Source organism: Dendropsophus ebraccatus, chromosome 1, assembly GCF_027789765.1.
Source record: "Dendropsophus ebraccatus isolate aDenEbr1 chromosome 1, aDenEbr1.pat, whole genome shotgun sequence".
In the NCBI taxonomy this organism is placed as follows: Eukaryota; Metazoa; Chordata; class Amphibia; order Anura; family Hylidae; genus Dendropsophus; species Dendropsophus ebraccatus.
In genome coordinates this window covers 24,348,291-24,371,044 of record NC_091454.1, presented here as the reverse complement: position 1 = coordinate 24,371,044, position 22,754 = coordinate 24,348,291, and the positions used below count along the sequence as shown (strand labels likewise).

At 41.2% G+C, this 22,754-nt stretch overlaps 1 protein-coding gene and 1 long non-coding RNA gene across 3 annotated transcripts; one reads left to right on the top strand and one right to left on the bottom strand.

The window, feature by feature from the left end:
- Window positions 1–1,086: 1,086 nt before the first annotated feature.
- SPARC (secreted protein acidic and cysteine rich) lies at window positions 1,087–22,223 on the bottom strand. Of its 2 annotated transcripts, none has more exons than XM_069969104.1 (10): window positions 22,120–22,223; window positions 10,347–10,416; window positions 9,868–9,924; window positions 9,692–9,782; window positions 8,970–9,091; window positions 8,481–8,601; window positions 6,255–6,388; window positions 3,777–3,925; window positions 3,492–3,640; window positions 1,087–1,846 (listed from the first exon to the last, which is right to left on the bottom strand). In XM_069969104.1, the coding sequence occupies exons 2-10, from the start codon at window positions 10,401–10,403 to the stop codon at window positions 1,818–1,820; spliced, it is 909 nt and encodes a 302-aa protein (XP_069825205.1). In that variant the 5' UTR covers window positions 10,404–10,416; window positions 22,120–22,223; the 3' UTR covers window positions 1,087–1,817. The 2 variants fall into 2 exon arrangements, with proteins under 2 accessions (XP_069825205.1, XP_069825206.1); XM_069969105.1 differs by having other exon boundaries at window positions 9,868–9,921.
- Window positions 7,352–7,907, top strand: LOC138790314 (uncharacterized). The gene is made up of 3 exons (XR_011362985.1): window positions 7,352–7,441; window positions 7,590–7,632; window positions 7,714–7,907. It is a non-coding gene; the product is annotated as an uncharacterized lncRNA (long non-coding RNA).
- Window positions 22,224–22,754: the final 531 nt, after the last annotated feature.

Here is a 22,754-nt window from a genome sequence, read left to right as displayed (position 1 = left end):
TAAAGTGAAACTGGCTCAGTTGCTCCTAGCAACCAATCAGATTCCACCTTTCATTCCTCACAGGCTCTTTGGAAAATGAAAGGTGGGATCTGATTGGTTGCTAGGGGCAACTGAGCCGGTGTCACTTTACACCATGTTTGATAAGCCTCCCCCCTGGAGCCTATGATTATCTTTGCCCTGACCTGGACTAATTCTCAGTCTGTCCCTACAGACTGAGAGTCAGTCCGGGTCTGGGCACAATGGAAGACATAAAGAAATCCAATGGGAGTTCATAAGAAAAGAATAGTATATAATATTTAAAGGGTAAATACGGAGACACCTTTGATCTGTTTATACTCAGGAATGTATACAAAAACACCAACAAAAGGGGATTCTTTACTGTAAGAGCAGTGAGACTATTGATCAGAGGAAGTGGTCACGGTAAACTCACTACAAGAGATCATAAGGGGCCTAAATGACCTTCTGGAGCGTATTAATGTTATATGTTATAGCCACTAAAGACTAGACAAGGGTCATTTATCCCAATTCCAAGTCAGGAAGTCAGGAATTTTTTACTGCCTAAAATGAGAAAAATTCTATGATGATGACTTTTTCAGTCCAATTATAGCTCAGGCTTGGTTCACACTACGTTTTTGCTGTCTGTTTTTTTTTTTTTCATTTGCAGAAAACGGATGGAAAAACGGATGCAATTGTGTGCATTCGTTTTGATCCGTTTTTCCATTAACTTCCAGTATAAAAAAAAGGATCAAAACGTACTTGACTTTATTTTTGTATACGTTAAGAAAAACTGCCGCATTTTGATCCATTTCTTAGAATGGAAGTCAGTGGAAAAACGGATAAAAACTGAAACACACGAATCCATCCGTTTTTCCATCCATTTTTCCCAAAAACGGATTGCAAAAATGTAGTGTGAACCCAGCCTTACTTCTATCAAGAGACAATGGGAGATTTCAAGGGGGAATACACTTGGCTCAAGACTTGCGTGTTACTCTGTGTAGACTGGAGTCCTGACACTACAGTTGGGTCAGAATGTTAAAGAAGACGTTTTATTTCGATCTACACAATAAAGCACGTGACAAGAAGCAGTTTCAGTGAATGCAAAATATAAGGAGATACTTTTCAATGTTTTATTCTTTAAGGAGCCTCATTTGTGCGATTGTTATGCCAAACTCTCTAAATCAACATTGACATTCCAGGAGAACCACTCTTGTGCGCGATGGAGCCTCCCCCACACAACAAACCGTATGGAAGAATGCCCCATGGCATATCAAATCCCATCACCCGCCCGCCCCTGCATACCAGTCAGGGGTTAACCCCTTCATTGCTAGAGTCTCTCGGCAAAACCTGGGGGGCTACTCCAGCAGAGAAGGGGTTAAAGTCCTGCTTTAACACTCCATTCGAGGGTAGCCACGGAATAGAATAAGAACAACGACAGGTTCGAAGCTACATTGTAAGCCGCTCTATTCATCTTTGTTCTTAGGAGGAGGAAAAGAAAAAAAAATGGAAGGCAGAGAAGTTGGACAGATGGAAACGTTAGAAAAGAGCGAAAGATAGAAAGGCGATCTGGTCAAACAATGGATTCCCGAGCTAGTGGTGACACGCTGTCATCTCCTCCGTGCGCTATGGCGTCTTGTTGTTGCGTTGGTCTCAGCACCGTTAATAGAATCTGTTCTAAAGTTAGCACCATTTTTTATTTTATCGTTTTGCCGCCCAACCCCCGAGAGACAAATATTACAAACTAGAATGTGAAAGAGGAGATACAAAATAAAATATTACACAAATAATTTTCAGATGAGACAAAAATCCACTGGTGTCACTTAGACGATCATGTTCTGGTCGACGTCCTCTGCAAGAAAGGAAGAAATGGGGTGCGTTATAGCATATTGATGGAAGACTACAAAGAAAATGTACACATAGGGGGGAGATTTAGCAAACATGGTGTAAAGTGAAACTGGCTCAGTTGCCCCTAGCAACCAATCAGATTCCACCTTTCATTCCTCACAGACTCTTTGGAAAATGAAAGGTGGAATCTGATTGGTTGCTAGGGGCAACTGAGCCAGTTTCACTTTACACCATGTTTGATAAATCTCCCCCATAATGTACATAAAATATCCAGATCCTCCTCCTTTACTAAGATCTATGTTGTCTCCACACAGAGGAGGAGATCCTGCACTGTCTCTGTGTACAGCCTAGAAAGCAGCAGCATGGAAGGCATTACAAAGCTGTAGGGAGCAGTGTAAACTTTATATAAAGTGAGAAATATATCTTACTTAGGGCCCTCTTACATGGAGCGATAATTGGCCGAATCGTTCTGTGTAATAGAGAGAACGATCAGTCAATGAAACTATCATCAGCTGATCGTTTCTTTAGGTCCAACCTAAAAACATTAGGCAATGGGCTCGCATCGCTATGTGTAATAGTGATGCGTGGCCAACGGCTGATGATTGTTGTATAAAATAATATTATAAAATAATAATATAAAAAAATAAAGTATTACCATAACACATTCCTTGGTGGTCTCAGGCCTTCCCTGGTGTCTGCAGCTCTACCTTATGTTGGTCTCTACACTGACAGGCCGCAGTGATCAGCCAATCACTAGCTGCGGGTTGTCAGTGCAGAGACTGGAACAGAAGGCAGAGCTGCAGAGACCAGGGAAAGCCCAAGGACACCGGGGAACGTGTTAAGGAAAGTTAATAGTTTATTATTTTACATTAAAGGCAAGGACTGCACAGACATTGCTGACAATGTTCGTGCAGCCCTTGCTGCCTGATAGTCGGTCCATGTAATTGCTCAGTAAACGAGCTGCAATGTAGAAGATCGACGCTCATTTACAGTTTATGATCGGCCATATAATAGGACCCTTACAGAGCTGTCTCTTAGCTGTCTCTCACTGAGTAACCATGCCCTCTCCCTCCCATCTCCCTCCTTCACCCTGTTTAGAGAGTTGCAATTCTTGTAACTTGATCCCCAAGCTAGTTCCAGGCAGAGAGTGAGTTAAACACAAATTATCCAGGAGGTTGGAGAGGAAAGATGCTTGATAACATGAGAAGGAGGCATTTTTGTCTGATAAGATATGTTACAAAGTTGTTTTTTTTTGTGTGCCATTGATCTAGGCAAAGTTTGTTGAAATGAAGTGTCTATTTATGGCTAGATAGGTAACCATGTCTGCAAGATGTTCTATCCATCACTGGGAGTTGGATCTATGCCTTATATAATATAGATAGCTTATCGGGGCTGGGTAACCCCTTTAGTCTACAAGTCTATAAGATTAAATTTTTTCTACATCAGATATAAGTACCTGTTCTCATGTTCCTTATATAGACCACCTAGTCGTACCTGACAGTTGCTAGATTTTCTTTCAGACAGTATATTCAGGTGTTGCATGAAGCAATATAATGAGGTATGCATGAACCCTAACAGTGCTATGTGAATGTATATAACCCTTACATTGTACACGAAACAATGCTAAAATCTAAAATAATTATACTTACGCTCCTTGATTCCAAAGCACTTGGCCCATTCATCCAAAGCAATGTATTTGTCATTGTCGATATCGCATTCCTCAAAGAAACGAGTGGTGCAGTGCTCCATGGGGATGAGAGGAGCGCGGAGAGGAGACAGCTCGGTGTGGGAAAGGTATCTAAGGAAGGAAGAAGTTACCAATGGGTAAGTTATGGATTTAAATGTATGTGCAATCAATGGAAGAGGTCTGGGTGAGTTGCCCAATAGACAATTCAAACTATATCCATGTAGAAGATCACAGAAATAATACATACCCATCAATGGGGTGCTGGTCCAGCTGTCCAAACTGCCAGTGCACGGGGAAGACGTACATGTTGTAGTTCTTCTCAAAGTCGCGTGCCAGCAGCTCCATAGGGTGGTCTCCAGCTTCGAGACGCTTCTCGTTCTCGTGGATCTTCTTCACCTATGTATTATATTATAGTGTGGTCAGGTTTATGAATGTGTTGTGGATGCTCTCCAGCCCAAATACTGTTTTATGATATCCATGGAAGAATCGGCTACGTAAAGAGTCAACGACTACATGGCATACAATGATATTTCACTAACAAGAAGTCTTTTCCAGGATGCATAGATTGGATGATGGGTCTATAGGGACAGAAAGAGAATCTGGACCGTTTCTGTTAGCTCTATTAGGCAAGTAGGTCTAGTAGGGTTCCGTTACCAAATCCTGGTGTTGAAGGAGATTTGGAAGTATATTACACTTTATCAATCTGAGTTTATTAGTCTGTCTCTTTCCATCTTCATCTCTGTCCCTAGATTTCTCTGCCTATTGTTCTCTCTCTCTCTCTCTCTGTCTCCTTGTCTTTTTCTCTCTGTCCTTCCTACTTGCTCTTTGACTTTTAACGTGCCTATACACCTTTAATAGCTCTTGCTTAATGACTGTTTGATTGACAATCGATTGAGAGTTATCTCTCCTGGCCTCCCCATATGTATAAATGCTGGGCATGGACAAACCTTCCTGTTGTTCCTATGCAATGCGGAGGGGTAAAGCCACATCACTGGTGTCGACTTACCCCTCCTAAAAAGTTGGGCAGTGGAAATTCATCATGCCAAACCAGGGGCATAGCAAGGATTCATGGGGCCCCTTAGCAAAAAACTGTATGGGGCCCCCCTCCCCTACACACACACACATATATATATATACATATATATACATACACACACAATCGGTGATGTGGCCGAAAAAATTCTCTTGTGGCCAGAGGCAGAATCCTATGGTTATATACATAGATGCAGGAGCAGAATACCTTTTGCTTAACCCTTTATTTACTGCTCTGTGTAAGTGACCCAGTGTTCTCTTACATGCTGCAACACAAAAAAGGGTTAATACAGAAGACAATTAGCTCTGATAACCCCTGACCTCTGCAGGATCTCAGGGAAAAGAGGTCAGAGGTTATCAGAGTAGTCAGGGAGAGAGCTAATTGTCTTCTGTATTAACCCCTTTTTTGTTTTGCAGCATGTTAGAGAACACTGGGTCACTTACACACTGCAGTAAATAAGGGGTTAAGCAAAAGGACACAGGAGGCTCTTATCTTCCGTGGGCCCCCTCCCTCCACGGGCCCCATAGCAACCGCCTTCCCTGCCTCTATGGTAGCTACGCCACTGTGCCCAACCCTTGGATGATGTCACTGGAGAGTTGGAAGGCCCTGATAATCTTACCCAGCCACTGGCAGATTTAGCCAACATTAGTATAAAGTGTATGGGAACTTTTATTGTATCTTTCTGTCTTTTTGACTCTTTCTCTCTACCAGTCACCTTCTTTTTCTATTTTTGTTTTTGTCAGTCTCTTTCTGTCACCTCTTTTTCTCTTGCTACCTTCTTTCCCTTTCTTTCAGTTTTCTTTTTTACATCTCATTGTTCTTTGGTCTCCCTCTCTTGGTTGGTATCCCTCGGTTTCTCACTTCCTCCCTTTTCTCTTTCTGTTTTTCAATCTCCGTCTCTCGATTTCTCGCTCCCTCTCCCTTTATACCACCCTGTTTCTCTCTGTAAGTCTTTCGCTTCGTCTCTCTTTCCATTTATCAATCTTTCACTTCATCTTTGTCCCTCTCTCTCCCTCTAAAAGGATATGGCATTACTGTTATAGATGGAGACATTTATTGGCTATTTGGCTTACAAAAGAAGAAAAGTCAGCTGACCCTGGGAAATCAAAACGTATTGTTTATTCAGAATTGACAGCACTAAGTGTTAATCTTGTGGCTTTTGGAATTAGACCAGATGTGGAGCAATTACTGCAGGATATGACTGTGGAAATCCCATCTAGGCGAGCTTCACTAGACCTCCATGTTTACTATATCAGTTGGATCCAAAAAGTTGCGTAACCTACAAGTGCTCCAGTATCCACCATCTGGAGCTAGTTATAAAGAAAAAAAGATCATCTAAATCTAGTGTTTCTGCTGACCACATTGGGCCATACAGATTTATGTTTTTCTTAATTGAAATGCATGTCAAAAAGGGCAAAAAAGAATTGAAATTTCATGCTAATAAACAAAACTATACTGAGAGCATTTCCATGAGGACTCTAATCGAAGGAGCAGGTTGCATCAGAAGTGTCATTTGTAGAATCATTAACAACCATCATTATTAATACTAAATCCATGACCCCAATCCTCCAATGCTATCTTCCTTGGAGCACCATGTGACCTGATGAGCGTTGGGTGCACTGGATGTTGGGTAGGGTGGTCTGTTCATAGATGGACGGAATACAAAAGTTATATTCTCTAAATTTCACCTACCCTCATCTTTTGCTTCTCGTTGAGGAGATTGTTGTCCTCATCACGCTCATACAAGCTGACCAAGACGTTCTTAAGCCAGTCACGCATGCGCAGAGGGAATTCGCTCAACTCAGAGTCCACGCAGGGAGGAATGACTAAAAAAATTTATACAAATTTAGTTTAGTAGGTTAGAAGCAGGGCTAAGCTGGTTCAGATCTTTTAGTGGCTCCAACGTAATAAGTCTAGGAGAAAACAACCCCATATGACTTTGAGCCACTAGAGTCTAATTCCTATGGGTTGATTTACCAATAACCTTCTAGACCATATTGATGTTACTGTATGTCGTGTCTGTGCAAGTGGACATGTAGATGTTCAGTATAGATGGAGGCTTGGTGCTAAGAACCTTTTCTTCTGGTCGGTCCAAGAAGCCCCAAATTAGAGGCTGCAATAGAGCCAACTACTCAGAGAAGCCTATGTACAGTTTGACGTCTAGCCCAACTGGCCAAGGAGGTAAAGATCTTCGGCCTTCATAAATAATCTTCACGGTAATCCCGTACTCAAAGTGGCTTTCTAAAACTTTGTGGTTGACGGCTTATCTTCAAGATAAGCCATTGATGTCTTATCAGTTAGATACCAATACTTGGCCCAATATGCCAAATAGCTGTGGGAGGAGAAATGAACGACCACTAAAAATTGAATGGGGTTGTGTGCTTCTGACTGTATGGGGTTGTGTATGGGGTTGGGTGCAGGTGTATCAGGTGTCGGAACCCCGGTGATCAATATCAATCGCCTATCCTGAGGATAGGAATCTATCACAAACACTTGTTAAGCAAATACATCAGTATGGCGACTGACACCATTCACTTTGCCGAGATCCTTTTTGGCACTGGTCATGTGCTCACAGTCTGCCTGAAAGACCAATTTACAGGGCGGTCATTGTTGAGGCAAAGTCAGTCGCCCGAGGTTCTCACACTTAACAGAGGTTTCTTTGTCCGGGCAGGAATGTCTATTATCCTGCCTGTTGTCACTGACATACTTACAGGGGAAGTATCTTTTTCTAAAGTAAGCCTTGGATTGTGAAGTTCTTGGAGTTAATCTTTTTTTTTTCCAGGGTACATATTACCAAAGAAAGCCATCCTTACTGATACAAGGGAAGATTGAAACACTGGTTCCCAGCAAAATGCTGACAAGACGCAACGTTCTATAGAGTGAGTTACATAGACGTAAGGGAGAAAATATACTGTATTTTATCCTACCAATATCTAGTAGAAAAAAAAATCCATAGATAATTTTTCATGATGTCTAGGCCACTAGGTGGCACTACTTTATCGTTTAATGGATTTATTATCTTTGCAGCAGCTCACAAGCAAATATGCTGAAAACGAAGCTTGGCGTTGAGGTGAGATCATGTATATAATGTAATAATAGCTTTATTATAATAGAATGAGCAGAATGTTCTCCATAAAACATTGCATTGCAGGCTAGGACACATCTGTGCACCTCAGGAATTAGTCCCTAAGGGAGACGGCGATGCTCATTGGCTACATGTATCTAGAGCGCTGAGCTAGCAGGATACAGACATTTGACTCCCAGCAGCTGGAGAAGACAACTTCCCTCATGGGATCCGCCATTCAAAATGAAATGACCCCGAGGCCCAGCAGTGGAAAATGTGAATCTTACGTATACAGCCAAGAGGGTGGAGCGAGGATCCTAAAATAACGATCATTCATGCGAAACCAGTTAAATACAATTTCAGCCATTCTCTCTCCCAGTCTTCAATACCAAATTTGTCTAAAAACAAGTCCATTGTTGGGTTGAAACCACCATAGGCTCCCTATTGACCATTGTATTCATGCAACCCCAACTATTAATAGTTCCACCCATTGGGGTTCCAGCAATGGGGTGTTGGGTGAACTTGCCGAACTGTTGAGGTTTGGCAACATTCTCCGAAAGCTCAACATTTGACTCCTGGTGGCTAGAGAATTTGGATGATGCCCCAACGCTGCCAGAAAAACATAGATACAGGCTATGGCTGTGTCCATGTTTTCCAGGACTCCCTTGGGCAACATCAAACTTCTCCACCTACCGGGAGTCAAATGCTGAGTTTTTGGGTTCGGAGGACATTACTGAACGCAAACAATTTGCAAGTTCGCTAAACAACACTGGTGACTCAACGCGACTTTCAACACGTCCATTAATCTCAATGGTCCTAAAGAAGTTGAGTACAGCTAGTAATAAGTAACTCACATTTGCATGGTCCAATGTAATCCAAGTGGAGTTTATGACCCTTCTTTGTTCCCTCCAGGGTACATTTGGTGGCAAAGAAGTGGCAGGAAGAGTCATAGGTCTTGTTGTCTGTACCACAGACCTACGAGCAAAGGAAAGATAGGAAAAAAGGTAATTTCAATAAGTATCTTAGGAATTCAATAGGTTCTATTTACTCAGTCACATGTGTAACAGCTTGTCCCCTATGGTTCCCTGTCATTCATAGTCAAACAACCTCTAGACTGGAATGTGCAAATATGCTGAAAACGTCGCTTCAGGCCCCAGCTAGTAGCTGTCAACTCTTCACATTATGAACTTTGTTAGTATCCACATTGGCAAACATACTCAAGGCCTTCCAGATACAGAACACAAAGTGACAGGAAACCTGCTTGTGTGAATGAGACAAATAGGATGGATTCTTTAGTGGGATTGAAAACAATGGGACCTAGAAAGATCCAGTCAAAGACTTACCTTCTCAAACTCGCCTACGCTTGCAGGGCAAGTTGATGGGTCTTGGCAGACGCACATTGGGGTGTTGCTCTCATCTACTTCGCACACCTTGCCATGTTTGCAGTGGTGGTTCAGGCATGGATCTGTGAGAAATAATGTTTTATAAGACTTTAGAAGAATTGGGTAAGGTTTTATTCTTCAAGTTAAAGGGTGTAGGACACAAAATCACTGAAGCCAGTGATGGGCTGTAGTGGAGACCTGAGCATGCTACCGTATCATCGCTGTGGTCACTGCATTGGGAGGGTTTTACACACGCTCTTACCTTTTCCCCCGGGCCCCCCTCCTGCACGGGCCCCATAGCAACTGCCTACCCTGCCTTTATGATAGCTACGCCACTAGGTTAAACCATATTCTAGCTCCAGAAGTTGTCCTCTTCAGTCTATTCAGGTTTGTTGTAGTTATATATATATATAAAAGTTAGTCTTCCTGATTTCCCCATATTCATGTAGTGGAAGTGGGTGGTAGGCCTCTCCCCAGACCTCTCCGAGACACCTCCAACACTGGCATATCTTTAGAGAGAACAAAAGGATTGGTGCTGAAATTCAATGCGACTGATCCTTCTTTTTACTAAAAAAGTTTGGAAGGTCCCAGAACATCAGGCAGTCTTGCCGTAATAGGCGGGCATGGACAATGTTACTTAAATCTGTATGGGGGTAATAGAGTTAGCTGGAAGTATTCCTTACTTTCAGGTGTGGTGGGTTCCTCTTCCTCATCTATTGCCTCATCAAACTCTCCAACTTCTACCTGCACAGGGTTGGCTCCCACTACTGTCTCCTGTTAATAGGGGAAAAAAATGGAAGATGAAAGAAACTGTAGAAAAACGTTTGGGCAACAATTGACAAGTCTTAGGTTGTCTTACCTCAGTCACGACATCTTCTATCACCTCTTCCTCTTCTGGCAAAGCATCCTGTTGCTGCTTAAAGAAAGGAAAACTTAGTGAATGATAGAGTATCATAAATTATGAAAAAACTTTCCGATTATATGGTCTCCTCCATTATGGCCTGTTCCATGGTATGGTGTGGACCAACGTAGATGTGGGAACTTGGGTTTATGGGTTGGGCCAGGGCCCCCGTTACTTAATCTATCATGGGAAGACAAGTATATAATTCCCAATGCTGAATATTTCCATTGTGACCTACGAAGACGTAGGCTTGGCATAGTGGGTCAGGCATAAAGGGTCCACAAAAGAACATGTTTTGGGCCAACAGCAGCAAAGCTCCTCATGATCAACATGGTAATATTATAGATGGAACAAGGTTTTTTTTTCCTATTTCTACTATGTTACTATGTAAGGGCTAAGGGAGAAGAGTAAGTCATTGTATGTAAATGATCACTTACAGGTGCAGCTAGTGCTTTGCCAGCCAGGCAGAAGACGAAGAAGATCCAGACTCTCATTGTGCAACCAGACCTGGAAAAGAAATCAAAAGTTTAAGTCAAGCGTGTCATTACCATAGGGTTACAATTATGGGGAACCCTCTCAAATATTAATACATTCTTGATCTAAAATGTTCACTCCAATCACCGATCAATCATAATAATAACATAATCTAGTCTACCATTATGAGACTGGGACCGAGGGGACAGGAACATGTACTGCAGAGCCAAGACAGGCATGTGGCTCGAGGCATGGAACAAGTCCCAGCAGAGCAAGCAGGAGAATTTGGAATTGTGGCGTGATAACCAATACAATATAGAGATGGGGAAGAATGAGGTCACCTTGAGGATAATGGTTCATACAAAAGAAGACAGTGCTGGACTCTAATAGTAAGAATCTCTGTCAGGTTATATAAGCAGAGTGGAGCTGTATTACTTGGTTACTAGTACTAGGTACTTTGATACTAGCATTTGAGGTGCATCTTTGTGCCCACTCTGATTTGCTGTTGTAGTCAATTAATTTTAGGGCGAGATATAACATTGATGCATTGACTTAAATTGGAAAAAAAGAGAATTATAAAAAAAAACCTACGTAAAAAAACATTGGGGCACATTTATCAAAAGCGCGCTCCTGGCATACTTCGAAGCCTTCCCCCCCTCACTTCCGACGCAGTTGAAGTAAAAAAACAACAACAAAAAAGTCCCTATCTGCAACTTTGTAGCTTCTTTGTAATGGCGGTAGGGATAATCAAAGTGAGTTAATCAGCAACTTGACCTCAGTGTAACCCTCCCAGGATTACAAACTTTGCTACAAAGTTACAGATAGGGACTTGTTTACATCAGCTGTCTCGGAAGGGAGGGTGAGACAAAGAGAAAAGCTCACACACAGTTTTTTGTGTCTTCACAAAAAAATGCTCTGCATCTTGAAGACTCTGTTGTGTCTATGGTGTTTTGTATGTACAGAAAGTGCTGGTTGCCATCCTAGTATTTAGCTGCCTATACACAGGGTATATGACTTTGTGTGAGCCCTTAGAAGTTATGACCACCACATCTTATCACTGGACAGTAGAAATTATACGATTTTATTATTTATTTTCCTTGACTAATTTCGAAAAAACATTCATTGCTGAAACTTGTTGAAATTTGTAGCTTTCACACTTCACATAGGACTTTCAAGTAGATCGACCTACAAATGTTCATTTACATCCCCAGTACACTTTGTGAAGTGGTCAGATGGAGTAAGCCAAAAAACATCTTTTCCTTCTAATTTCCCTGGACATGGATCGCTCTCTGTGCACTGTCTCAGGTTGGGGTCAGCTTGATTTTTTTTTTCCTTTTATGAGTGTCTGGGTGGAAAATTACTGCCACTTTTGGCAGCTTGTCTCTTTACACCCATTGCCCTGATAGGCTTGTGCATGGAGCGGGGCACCCGGACATTTCCTGGCAGGCGTTATATGAACCCTGGGAGAACATTCTTTATGTCCGCAGTCCAAAAACCAACAGGATTATTTCATCACTTTTCAGATCAGGGAGCAAAAACACTTTACTAACCAAAAGCAACAGCGGGACTGAGATGACTGCGGTGCCCCCATATAGATTCAGGTGGTTGGTTAAAATGCTCTATCCTAATACTATAATTTATCCCAAATCCGAGGGGAAGAATATCATTTGCTAGGGCATAGTGGCCTACTCTACGTACATATACGACAGATTGTTATTTATCGTCCATTACTTATCTGTGTAGTCGTAGTCAGGTTGGGATTATAAAGAGGGGAAAATGGGCAACTGGCCCAGGGCCTTTACTATTGAGTGTCCCCTACTACACCTAGGTGGAACAGTCATTTCTATTCCCTGTAACCTGTGCTGAGAATATAGGCTACTCACATCCCCCATCTCCCCCCGTCCATTTTGTGATCTACTGTGGCATGTTGGCTTATAGGAGAAGTCCAGCCGGTGTGGGGTGTGGATCATTTCAAGCAGAGGATGGGGGAAACATAACCGCCACATCACCAGGCTCCCGTACTCTGCTGGAATTGACCGAAACGTCACAAAGGGGTGGGATTTAGCCCACTCAGCCAACCAGTGACTGCAGCGGTGTCTCGCCGCAGTCACTGATTGGCTAAGCGGGGCATCCGCTGGCCAGGTTGTGATGAAGCAGGAGGGAAGATATGAAAATTGTTGACGGGGTCCATGAGCGGGACGCGGCGCTGTGTGGGGACTGGGACAGGTAAAAATACCTTATTATGTCTCACCCCCACTCCCTGCCCAAAATTACCCCCCCCCCTTCCCACAGGACGTCTTCTTTTCAAGGCAAAACTTATTGTTCTCCAATATCAGATCAGTGGCCCTCCAGTTAGCTGTTTGCCAGAGCTGTGGCATCGGCCTACAAAGTTAAACAGAGCAGGAAGAAGATGGTGCCATACAGTGTGTAAAGGCCGAGATGGGTTACTGCAGCTCGGTTGCCGCTGAAATGAAAGAGAGCTGAGCTTCAGTAACCCAAAACGTACAAAGCCATCTGCTTCCACTACAGCGTTTTCCGGAGCTACATCTCCGGATGTCAGACTGGGTGTCAGATGCCCATCAATATCAGATCAATATAAATTTTGCCCAGAAAAACCCTTATAAATTGGGTCTAAGTTCTAAGAGAGGTCTAAGTAGATCAGGCCTATGCTAGTAACAATGTCCGCTTTTCTTACTAGTGAGTACCATGTTAGTAGCATCTTGACGTGTTACGAATCAGGATTAGAATTTTTTGTTCTTTTCATAATGTTCTATTGAGACAGCAAATAGCCAAGTGGCACATTATAGACCATGCCCTATCATTTCAAGAGTATATGTAGTTTGTAGTTAAAGGCGACCATATACCTTATACTAATGTGAGATGAACCCACCACTGCCGGGTATGAAGGCATGCGGCCTCCCCACTCTCCACCAATAGGTGATATGGTTGGGTGTGATGAATTTTTAATGCCCGATCCTATTGTTCTACCTGGCAGCAGAACTATCTTGCTGCAGATTATCCATCCCCATAGGGACCAGATGTGTGCCGAACATTCATGTATATAGGGAAGAGATATAGAAAATGTATAGGCGCCTTAAAAGAACCAAAACAAATTCAAACATAAAATTCAAAAAGTGAAGATACTTGAATATGTACAAATATAAGACAAAAACTACACATGCAAAAAATATATTTGATTTATAAATCTTCCCCTCCATATATACAGATGTATTCATATCTTATACACTGGGAGCAATGATGAGAGTGCTACTTTTTGTTAGTTTTGGCAAAAAAAAAATAAAAAAAAATAAAGATAGTTATAGGAAATGAGGATGAAGTGACCCCCTACTTTATTTGGTTGGCCCCCAACATGTCAATAAATAGTCCTCCCATGTTAAAACTCATTGACACAGAAGTACAGAACCTGATGTATTTTGGTTGGAAGGGCCCGGAGAGGGAAATGTACCCTGCAGCAAACAAACCTCAGCTCCTCATGATCTCAGAGCGAGGAAAAAACAAGTTTATTTCAGAAGAGTAAACTAACTTTATGAAAAGAGACTTCTTCTTGCTCCGTGTCTATGTCTGGAAAGATTTCACTTGGTACACTTCATGGACAGAGGAATACACATTGGTGGGATTCATCATGGAAGATGAAGCAAATGTAGACGTTAACCCGTTTGGTCAATGGGTTTCGCATCTGTTCTCTTCAAATAGTGCAGAGGAAGTTTCCATTTTTTCTTGGATATGGATTTGTAGGTTAATATTGAACATTAGAATATCTGAGCTAACTTTTATCCAGGAATCTGTAGACGGAGCTATAAAAGCTATTTTTCCGATTTTTTTTTGTTGGGTGGTGTCTCTATGTGCCAGTACCCTGACTATGAACTTTAGTGTGGTTCCAGTTTGGCCAATACTATAATAATAAAGCTGGCAATACGCGTGTATGTTATGGAGAGAGAGAGGAATAGGATGATGCCAGGCGCCTTTGTCAATGGCTTATGCCTCACAGGATCAAAGGATCCCAACTAGTGTTGAGCAGAGTTGCCGAACTGCTCAGGTTTGGCAAAGTCCTCTAAACTCGAAAACATGGCGTTTGGCTAACAGTGGCTGGCGCCACCCTTGGGCTGCCAGGAAAACATGGATTCAGCCTATCTGGGAGTCAAATGCAGAGTGTTTGGGTTCGGAAAATGTTCCCGAACCAAAACAGTTTGGCAACTCCCCTAGTAGTAGTAGTATTGGGGGAGAAGGATCAACTGCCAAAACATTGTTCTCAGGGAGAGGTTTCTGGCAACGGCTTGTTCTTCTATTCTCATTCACAACACATGAATGCACATGAACATGAACATATGATAGCCAAAATAATTTTTATGGCCAGTTTTACTATGCTATAACTAAATTTGGCCAAACACATTAAAGGTCTGCTACTTATCAACCACTTACACCAGGTATTTGGCTTAAAAAAAGTTGCACAGTTTTGCCCAACACTCAGTTGCACAAAAATTGCAGCAGATTTTTTCACCTTTGAAAAAGTGGGTGGAACACAGTGTACAGGAGATGGCTATAGTGGCCCGCTAGATCAGCTTTACTATGATTTACACCAATTTACTATGATTTACACCAGTTCTGCGCATGGCCAGGAGTTCACTTAGACCAATATGTGATATATCACCAGTCTTAGTAAATTTAACCCCATGGCATTGGACAACAATGTAAAGTATAAATACCTTGGTCATATTTGGATGTCTATTTGTCCAATCCTTTCTTACTGCTGCAGAAAAGCCATTATCAGAGGTATATAGCATGCCTTGTTCCCTTAAAATAAACATGCAAGTTTGCCTACTTTTTTAGGCCCTATGTTGCCTGAGATGAAGACGTTCTCCATGTAATGATACTAGTCTTCATTGAGTTTCCACTAGAGTGAATTTTTCTTTAAATTCTGAAATGTTAAATACTCTACTTTTGGGTTACATGTTGGCATACATCTATGGCGTCATATACAGCTTCATACCCAAGCCTTGCCTATTAAGTTCAATAATATAACAATATATGTGTGGAAACAGATCACACACAGTCCCCAGAAGACAATGTGTAGTCCATCCAACTAAATGTATGCGGCTTTTTGTCAGACTGTGTCCATTAAAATAAATGGATCCAGCATGGTTATGATACTGGTTTGCTATGTATATCCCAAGAAAAAAGAGAACATGGGGAAGACACCAGGGAAGAACTACTATTGTATAGAAATGTAAAATTTCTTTATGGACTTGAGGACAAGATACGGTTTTCCAAGATACGACCATATTAATCTAAGTAATGAAGTAGCAGGAAATTCAACTTGGCCAAAAGCCTTAAAAAAAATAGTGCAGTGGGCCCATGTCCTTGGTTTGGTGGCATTAAGAGTTCCCTGCACTTCTGAGTTTATGTTGATGGGTCACCTATAGACTTTATTGGAACTATAACACATGACAAGAGGTGGACGTCTATCGGCAAAACTATAGCTACTGCAGCATACACCTCCCTAGGCATTCATGCTTGTGTTGTACCGCTATATTAAGAAAACTTAGGAGGCTATTTTGATCCTTTATGGGATTTACCCACGTCTTAAATCTAGAAATGAATCACGGAGGTCATGGTGACAAGTACCAGGAGGCTAGATCTATAAGACTGTCTACATAGAGTCTAAGGATTGAGAAGAAGAAGAAGGAAATGTAGACCTCAATAGTGTCTCCCCATAAAACCTATTCCATTACAATTCGGGTTGTATTGCTTGTAGATGACATCTGTGTGGTCATCTATGGTTCCTAATTTTTTGGAAAAGTGTTCCTGATATTCTGGTAAATACTTACCAGGGGTTCCCCTTATCTAGGTCAGAAAGGGTTGACCTCTCCTGACAACTATGGAGGATTTTTGATCTGATCAAGACAATTCTGTTTTATATGTCCTACTATGGACCCTCCTCCAATATAAATGGCTGAACCCACTAAGAAAGGGTTAGCAACTATCATCTGCATGGGCAATATGTAAAACTGTATAACTGCTTACGGTAAATGTATGACCAGCTTCCCTACAACTGATCTCTGAGGATTTCTGAAGACAGCACCTTCTATATTAAAGGTGCTATAAAAATATAAAGTAGCCATACTCACCTGCCCTGATCCAATGCCACTTACAATCTAATGACTCACAGTCCTTGCCACTCACTACAGTTTCCTGGATCCAGGACCTGCCCACCATGCCAGTCACTGACCAGGCCAGTGTTGTGTTCAGTGATTGGCAGAGCAGGCAGGTTCTGCAAGGACGACACATCACTGGAACGAGGACTGGCAGTAGCATGGAACCGGGACAGGTGAGTATGGTTTCTTTTTACAGCACCCTGACTTTTCTGGGACTTTATTACCCCTTTAAACTGCAGTCATCATGGTATAGTTTTTTTCGCTATGCATTTCTAAGATACCTGTGCTGTATCCATGTGAATAACATTTGTCTGGATATTATAATTTGCTGTAAATGCTGTATGTAAATCATCATCAGAGCAGTCCGCAGGCATCTCCGAATCAGGGGGTCATCATTGTAATTCCACCCAGTACAGCTCTAAGGGCCCTATTCCACCGGACGATTATCGTTCGCATAATCGTTAACGATTAACGATCTCAAACGACCGCTATTGCGAAAGACCTGAAAACGTTCACTCATTTCCATGGAACGATAATCGTTACTTATGATCGTATTTGCGATAGTTTTTTCTTCGCTATTGCGTTCGTATCTACTGCGAACGACCGAACGATGTCTTATTCAATGCGAACGATTTGCAAACGTTTTGCGAATGAGCAACGATAAAAATAGGTCCAGGTCTTATAATAGCGATCAACGATTTCTCGTTCGGCCGTTAATCGTTAACTGCATGTCAACCGAACGATTATCGTTTAGATTCGAAAGATTTAACGATAATCTGAACAATAATCATCCGGTGGAATAGGGCCCTATCTCGGTCATCTAGTCGATGATGAATATATAGTCACATCAGTGACATCCGCCATCATCTGCAATGGGTGGAATTACAGTGCTCACTCGATGGAGGCAAATTACATACATTACACTCCACAATATAAGTGTGATATCGGGAAAAATGTTACCTACGAAGACTTAGCATGAGTATCCTTGGAATGCAGTTTTAAATCAAAGTCATAGGGGGAAATTTATCAAACATGGTGTAAAGTGAAACTGGCTCAGTTGCCCCTAGCAACCAATCAGATTCCGCCTTTCATTTTCCAAAGAGTCTGTGAGGAATGAAAGGTGGAATCTGATTGGTTGTTAGGGACAATTGGGCCAGTTTCACTTTACACCATGTTTGATAAATCTCCCCCATAGCTTCAAATAAAAATTATCGGAGTCAGGTCCCTTTAAGAAAAAATTCTTACAAGGAGTGTTCCTTTATATAACAGAGTGGTTTACTTCTATCCCATGCTTCTCCATATGGTATATTATACTTATAACTTCGGGTGACTTTTCAGGCAGGATAAACTGCCACGTGTCTACATAATTTTTCACCAGTTTTCCCCTCAGCAGTCTTCACTTTTAATGTTTAGTTGTCCCTGTGCTAGTGGGTGGAGCCTAGCCTCGTATGTCTCCCATACACTGCTCACAATAGAGGGAAGTCTACACCTCCATGTCTCTACTATATACACCTTAAGAAATAGGAGACACATGGAAGACATTATAGAGCAGCAGTGAACAGTCTGAGATCAATACTTACTATAAACTTCTATGGTCTCTCAGAAGTCTCTCTGTCTGCCTCTGGCTCTGTCCTGCCACTCCCCCTCTTCTCCCTCTTGCTCCCTCCCCTCTCCATAGACTACTATTGGCATCTGTAACCTAATCTCTCAGTGAGTCTTTCTGATATCTCAACATTGATTTAAAGGGGAACTATCAGCAGGTTAGACTAATCTAACCTGCTGATAGTCCCCTATTGTGCACGAGGTGCTGAGGAGGATGGTATGTGTCTTACCTTCCTCCTTGGCGCTGCTCTCATGCTGTTCGCAGTGTAATCCTCGGTTCGGAGCACCAATAGGAGCACTGCCCCGCCCCCATCGTGCTGGCCTGCTTAATTGACTATCGTTAGAAGGAGCGGGCCAGCTTGCTTGATTGGACGGGGCATTGCTCCTAATGACACTTCTAACAGCACAGGAACGTCGCCAAGGAGGAAGGTAAGAGACATACCTTCCTTCTCGGTGTCCCCTGCAAAATAGGGAGTTATGAGCAGCATCTGTCTAACCTGCTGATAGTTCCCCTTTAAGCTGCTTTTCAGAGTGAATGATGAGTTTTTTAAGGGAGGCGGAAGAGATGAGCCTAATGAGTTGAGAATTTTTCTCTGATAAGATATATCTGATAAGATATATTACACTTACAACCAAAGGTTCCATCTGCCCAACATGAGGAGACCATTACTATAAGAGTACTATAAGAGTAGGTGCACATGTACTTAACCTGCTGCTGTTTCCATTGATGTAAATAAATAGCTGAAATCCATAGCATGAAATCAGAAGCGGATTAAGTACATGTGAACATACCCTTGATGATATGTGGGGTAGGCCCGCAATAGATCCTGCCCTAAGGGCTTGAAGATTCCAGAAGATCCAAAAGGAATAAGATAAATATTGTGAAATTCTAATTGAAAAAAAAAAAAATAAATTGGCAAAACTGCACTGTGTGAACCTGGCCCTAAATTCTCATTTGTTTTTGCAGCAACCACAGTTTGATCATGGCCTATGGTGGTCTTGTTAAAAAGAAGCCCCCATTGACGTACATTGTCCTCTATGATATGCGACCCTCTTTTCCTCCAGTGCTGACAGTGAACTCGCCTCCCACCTTTTGCTATCAAACGCTAGTCCCAAATGGGACATGACTTAGGGTCCATTTACACAGAATGATTATCTGACAGATTATTTGCCAAAGATTTGAAGCCAAAGCCAGGAACAGACTATAAACAGAGACCAGGTCATAAAGAAAAGCCTGAGATTTCTCCTCTTTTAAAATCCATTCCTGGCTTTGGCTTCAAATCTTTGGCAGATAATCTTTGACCCTTAGAAGTTCATTCGTAATAGGGGGGAAAAAATCATGTAAAAAAAAAAGTTTCAAACACCAAAAGAAAAAAAAAATTCAAAAATATTACAGGACAAAAAATAAAACAATAGACGATTCTTGATTTTATTAACTCCTGATTGGAAATGCGTCATACATGAAAGGTGATATAGGTGCAAACCAGAGAGACCAACTACTCTGAACATCCCAGCCTATGATGATGGGGGTGATCGGTCGTAAAGGAGGACCTGACCACGTTGCTATAGCGCCAGGCATTCCTCAGGGCCTGAGTAATGTGAGAGGAGAGCCAGGCAGGGTGGAGCTGGTGGAGCTTCCAGCAACTTTGTAGAGTTGATTCTCTCTCCCACATAACAGCCCCCCCCCTCCTTTCTTTTCTCCCATCCCCCCCTCCCCCCCCCCCCACCCCCTTTTTTGCTTATGTGGCAGACAATGCATGTGTTAACCCCTTTTTCCCCTCTACGATATAGAAGCTGCCACGCAGTGACAACTACAATTTATGTCAACAGCTGCAACTCTTTGCTTTTACAGATGCTGTTTTCAAGATGTAGCAGAGCCGAGTCTGTTATTCAACCCAGCATTGAGATCATTCTTGGAGATAACAGAATAGTTGCAGATACCAGGTTAGGTTTACCTGCAGATAACACACTGCGACAGCATATTCGGCTCTGCTACATTTCTATTGTCGTTTATGCATTGTTATATCTTTTTATTGTTCTCTCCTTTGTTACAAAGTCCCAGAAATGAGAAAACAATGCATTTATATTGAAAAATATGACACCAGATAAAACTGATAGATTAGATAGATCATAGATAGGTAGGTAGATAGGAGAGAGATAGATAGATAGATAGATAGATAGATAGATAGGAGATAGATAGATAGATAGATAGGAGATAGATAGATAGGAGATAGATAGATAGACAGAAGATAGATAGATAGGAGATAGATAGATGATAGATAGATGGATAGATAATAGATAGATAGATAGATAGATGATAGATAGATGGATAGATAATAGATAGATAGATAGATAGATAGATAGATAGATAGATAGATAGATAGATAGGAGATAGATAGATAGATAGATAGATAGGAGATAGATAGATAGATAGATAGATAGATAGATAGATAGATAGGAGATAGATAGATAGATAGATAGGTAGATGGATAGATAATCGATAGATAGATAGGAGATAGATAGATAGGAGATAGATAGATAATGGATAGATAGATGATAGATAGATGGATAGATAATAGATAGATAGATAGATAGATAGATGATAGATAGATGGATAGATAATAGATAGATAGATAGATAGATAGATAGATAGGTAGGAGATAGATAGATAGATAGATAGATAGATAGATAGATAGGAGATAGATAGATAGATAGATAGATAGATAGATAATAGATAGATAGATAGATAGATAGGAGATAGATAGGAGATAGATAGATAGATAGATAGATAGATAGATAGATAGATAGATAGATAGGAGATAGATAGATAGATAGATAGATAGATAGGTAGATAGGAGAGAGATAGATAGAAGATAGATAGATAGATAGATAGATAGATAATAGATAAATAGGAGATAGATAGATAAATAGGAGATAGATAGATAGATAGATAGATAGATAGATAGATAGATAGATAGATAAAAGATAGATAGATAAAAGATAGATAGATAAAAGATAGATAGATAAATAGATAGATAGGAGATAGATAGGGGATAGATAGATAGATAGATGATAGATAGGAGATAGATAGATGGATAGATAATAGATAGATAGATAGATAGATAGATAGATAGATAGATAGATAGATAGATAGATAGATAGATAGATGATAGATAGGAGATAGATAGATGGATAGATAATAGATAGATAGATAGATAGATAGATAGATAGATAGATAGGAGATAGATAGATAGATAGATGGATAGATAATAGATAGATAGATAGATAGATAGATAGATAGATAGATAGGAGAGCTAAAATAACGCAATAGTTTTACCTGCAGTTATATATATATACATATATATATAAATATATATCCCATCCCATTGAGATTCCTAACACTTCCTTTATTGCCGCTATCACAGATGAAGTGTCCTCCTGAGTGGATTGTTCAGATTCCTCCTCCTCATCCACACTAAGCTCCATCCCTTTATCAGAAAGGAATTTCAAGAGGCAAGCTAAAACCTATAAAACTATACACCGCTAGCTATGTATACAGCAATAGATCATCATAATAAAGTGTTATAATAAGATACAGGTTCATTGGTTTCCAATGAGAGTGTGAAATGTGGTATATTGTATGTACAGCCCTGCAGAATATATTGGTTGTAGGATATATATATATATATATATATATATATATATACATATATATATAAAATCTTTACAGATACTACCTTGTATAAAGAGCTGAGTTTAAATCTTTGCAGGTTGCATAGTTTCTGTATAGTAGTTAAATGTTTCTGCAATTTTAAGTTGTAACAAATGACAAACTCAGCTCTGCAACATCTACTTGCAAATTCTAATATTTCCCTATAAAGGAGTTTCTATAGTCCAAGAGCTACAAGTTATAAAGACAATAAGATAGTCCTATTGGAGGTTGTGTGCATGGGTTCCATACCTTGGGACAAGAGAGGAGAGAGCTTCAGCCGCTGGGATGGTCTGAAGAAATCTGAAGGGTGCAGGATAAGTTAGCAGAGAACAGAGATGGGGTGGGTGGGACTGTGCTGTCTGTCTCTCATTCTTTCATAGGAGGCTGCACTACCCCATCCTGCCCCCCCCCCCATTCTTCCAGTCCTATTCTAAGGATGCAGCCAGAAAAAAAAAAACTCAGACCAGAGCAATCCACAGAGACTCCTAAATGTAATGTCAGGAAATGGAAGCTAATGACAGAGTCCAATACTGTCAGGACTAACATTGATGTGACTAAAAGACTGAAGAATAGAAGTCCTGCTCACCCTAACATGGAGCTTGTATCCAAACCTACATGTAATACCTGCTTAAAGGGGTTGGACACTTTATAGTAAAATAGTTCAGTGTACAGTATTAGTAAGTGTACTCACTGTATATACTGACAGCAGCTCCCTGTGTACCTAATAGAGCTAATATCAGACTCCCCTCCTCCAGGCTGTGCTGTCCTGCTCTGTGGTGAGTCTGTCCATAAGATGGCCGACATGGCCCCCCTAGTTTCCTCCACAGGCATATACAGGCTCAGTGGTGGACACTAGGGGGTGGAGCATGGTCACATGCTCCTCC

Coding starts and splice junctions, on each gene's coding strand:
- SPARC (XM_069969104.1), bottom strand. CDS start 10,403: ATGAGAGTCTGGATCTTCTTCGTCTTCTGCCTGGCTGGCAAAGCACTA. Junction 9,925..10,346: donor GCAAAGCACTAGCTGCACCT/GTAAGTGATCAT, acceptor CCTTTCTTTAAG/CAGCAACAGGATGCTTTGCC. Junction 3,641..3,776: donor GACCAGCACCCCATTGATGG/GTATGTATTATT, acceptor TTCCTTCCTTAG/ATACCTTTCCCACACCGAGC.